Below are 3,695 nucleotides of genomic sequence, written 5' to 3'. Positions count from 1 at the left end.
TTTCATTGAGAGATACAGAAGAGACGAACGATACACTAAGGAAGCCCTAGCTAGCGTACATTATACTACCGGACAGGGTTCATTTTCTAAAAGAAAAAGAAAAACTAACCAAAGTTTATGCTGGCCAATAACCTCAATCAATGGTCCATTTGTAAAAAATCCAACGGTGAAAACAATCAGTCCCCATGGGAAGTAGTCCACAATGCGTGGGCCGTGAAAACAAATCCGGCACAATCAGTGCCTGAAACCCTGTGCAGCTCTCGATCTAATTTGGTCTTAAACTCTCACCTCAATACGCCGACCACTCAAACTTTCGCAAAGTTAGAGAGAGAGAGAGAGAGAGATGAAGGCGTCAGTGAAAATCCGCGACGAGCAGCATCACCAGAACCCACTCCTCCGAGCAAAGATCCCAATAAGCGTCTTCGGTCTACCCTTCACCTCCGCCGTTAACGCCGGAGACCCATCAGACCTCAGCTTCAGCCTCCGTACCAGCTCCACTTCTGGCCCTTCTCTCAGGCTCTTCTACAACCCCAACACGACCACCACTAACCCTTTCTCTCTCACCCTCAAGTCTGGCGTCGGCCTCTTTGGTTCTCCTATTAACTCCCCACTCATCATGTCCGCCCATTTCAATCTCATCGGAAACCCTAACCCTACTTTCTCCCTCCAAATCAAGCCTCAATTCGGCGATTTCTCTCTTAAGAAAACAACCCTATCTGCTTCTAGTTCTACATCCGTCAATACCAACGATCATTCTAAAGAGAATGCTGGAACCCATATCAATGGATTGGTTTGGAGGGACTTGAGTGAATTTCATGGCCGCCCAGGTGGGATTTTGTCTGGGGTTGCAGTGATGGCGAAGACGGTTTTGCCGGTGACCAAACGAGCTGTGGTTAGATTCCGGTGGGGTGTGAATTTTCCCTCTGATTTTGGTGGAAAGAAGTGGCCCTTTTTGACCTTTGATAAGGTTGGGATCGAGAGGGTTGAGCAGGAACAGGAAGTAAAGTCCAAGAGCAGTGTTAGTAATGATTTGGGTGATATGGAGATGTTGAAGGGCATGTGCTTGTGGATGGGTAAAGAAGTGGAGGTTTTGCAGAAGGAGAATCGAGAGATGAGGGACATCTTTGAAGAAATTAGGAGATCAGGGATTTCTTTGAGGAATTATCACAGGGAAAGTGATCATCTTGGGAAGAAGAATCATTTGACGTCGCCAGTGGGTAGTTCTAACGAGTTTGAGAGGTGGAGGAATAAGAGGAACGGCAATGGAGAAGAAAATGGTCGGAGAGAAATGAAGAAGTCCAGTGGCTCTGAGAATCCTGTAGCCAATGACGTTGGGGAGGAATTGAAGAGGGCAATCAAGGCTGCATCCTCTTAGTTTCTTCTTAATGGGTTTGAATTCTCTCAAGAATCACAGTTTCATGGTTTCCACTTTCCATTTTCATCTTTTAATTTTTTGTTTCCTTTTCTATCTGTGCTAGTGTAAGTAATGTAAAATTCGGAATTCTGTGTAATTTTCCTTTCTTTTTTTTTTTCCTTCTTGGTTTAGCTGTGATTCTAAGATTGGACCATGCTACATGGGGTGTGTTAGTGGCATTTTTGTATGTGTGTTCGTTGAAATTTGTAATTGATCCCACAGTTCCATTGGGAGCAGGCATAATGCAAATAACACACCAAAAACCTCTTTACATCTCTTATATTAATTTCCTTTTCTTGGATAGATCTGGTATTGGCCTTAAGTGCACACTAAGAAAGTTCTTGTTTTGAGTCACTAAGACACTTAAAAGAAATCTTAGAATGATCTGCAGAAGTAATATCTCATGGATGTAGCATTTTCTTTTCTTAGGTTTATTGTGGAAAATGACATTACATTTTCTTTTCCTAGATTTATTGTGGAAATGGTGTATTCACTTGTTCAGGGTCTAGGTCTATTTATTTCTCTGATAGTGCAGCTCCTTTCAAGATGTAACACTTCTCTTTCAATTAAGAACACCATTTCTTGGTCAGAAATGTTGCACTTAGCAGACTGCTCAAGGGGTAATGTGCTACTCCTTAATCAGGTTCTGATGTCTACCGTATGTTGACAGCTAGTGGCATAGTATGGAGTACGGTTTGGTACATCATCTATGCTAGGTGGTTGCTCCGTCTGTGTTTGTTACATTTTCTTCAATAGGTGATGCTGGAACTTTCTGGTTTGGTTCTGGTCTCCTTCATCCAGAGGTCTAGTAATTCCCTTGCACATCATTTAGTTAGGGAAGCTGCGTTGGAGCTCCTGTTATGCAGTGTTTGTGCTGTTTAATGTTGGTATTTTTTGCTTTGTGCTGTTTTGTTATTTTTGCCATGCTGCAGGCCTTCTTTTTTATGCATTAATTTATTCATCCAGAGAAAAAAATATCAATGCTAGCAGGCAGCGGATGAGGTATATCTCCAACAATAGGGAACGGTGGAATGCCTTAGCCAGGGTTTGGCGTATTAATTTCCTTCATTAAGGTCTAAGGCGATAGTGGTACTCCTGGACTTGACTTTGGCACTTTCTGGCTAGAGGATGGTGAAATTCCTTGATCGGCTTTCCTCACTGCTATCCGTCTTTCAGGGGACTTTGTAACTCCATGATGAATTTGTGGTGCATTTCTGTTGGTGGTGATGCTGCTTGTGACTAGATAGTGGTGCAACTTCTTGAGCAGGAGATTTGCACTTACTTGACTGGGTTTTGGCACATTTTCTTCACTAGGGAATTGTGTAAATCTTTGATTAGATTCTAGATGTCTGATTCGTCAGAAGTTGGCAATCTGCTTCACAATCAAGTGGTCCTTGATCAGGTGGTAGTGCATCTGCTTCTTCTGGGAAATCTGAAATTCCTGCATTTTCTTCAACAGGCGATGATGCATCTGGTTCCTCTCCTTGATCTGGATTTGGTTCATCTCCTTCTCCTGGAAATGGGGATATTTCCTGATCAGGTGAAAGTGCATCTCCTCCTTTGGGGGGATTGTGCAATCCCTTTACTGGCGTTGGGTACAAAATCTTCATTTTGGAGGTGGTGGTAGCTGTTTATCAGGGTTGGTTGGGACTTATATGCCTGGGCAGGGGCATCTAAAGCTCCATGTGAAGCGCAGTAAGTCCTTGACAAGAGGAAAGAAAGGATTCAAGGATCCCACATGGAAGATCTTATTATCTCAGTTCTAATTGAGCTGATTGATGGCATTGCAGCATTTGGGAGTGTTAAGCAGGAGGAGATGATCTTTTCCCAACACCACAGTATGCTTGCAAGAGATGACCAACACTGTTGGATCTCTTGATGAAGAACTGGTGGCCATATCTTATCAACTTGAGATTCAGGTTCAGGACGAGCTAGTTCAGGCACAATCAACATGACTATTTATGCAATGGTAAGGAGCATTGGGATCTCTCTGGCTGTCCTCATTGGGTATGCCTCTTCTTATTCCTCTTCATCTACATCCACTGAATCAGTACTTTGGGGGCTTATACGGTACCATACTAGGTCAGGGAGAGTTTATATTTGGCAAAGCATAAGGCGAAGGGGTTGAATACTTTGAAACCATTAGTTTTGTTATCAGTTTTCTTAGCTTGTTTGTTATGGTAGAGGGTGTAGTGTTAACCTCTTTGAGCTAAATTAAAATTACATCTAGTAAGTTGCAATAAGAATTCAACCATTGTAATGTGTTGCCTGATCAATCCTT

At 42.7% G+C, this 3,695-nt stretch overlaps 1 protein-coding gene across 1 annotated transcript; it reads left to right on the top strand.

Annotated features, from left to right (window-relative positions):
* The first annotated feature begins 343 nt into the window (after positions 1-343).
* LOC122069868 lies at positions 344-1,375 on the top strand. Its single transcript, XM_042633952.1, has one exon. The coding sequence runs from the start codon at positions 344-346 to the stop codon at positions 1,373-1,375; it is 1,032 nt and encodes a 343-aa protein (XP_042489886.1).
* Positions 1,376-3,695: the final 2,320 nt, after the last annotated feature.

This window comes from Macadamia integrifolia, unplaced genomic scaffold (genome assembly GCF_013358625.1).
Source record: "Macadamia integrifolia cultivar HAES 741 unplaced genomic scaffold, SCU_Mint_v3 scaffold746, whole genome shotgun sequence".
Lineage (NCBI taxonomy): Eukaryota > Viridiplantae > Streptophyta > Magnoliopsida > Proteales > Proteaceae > Macadamia > Macadamia integrifolia.
Note: the sequence above shows the minus strand (reverse complement) of the source record. Positions and strands in the feature narration are given on the sequence as shown.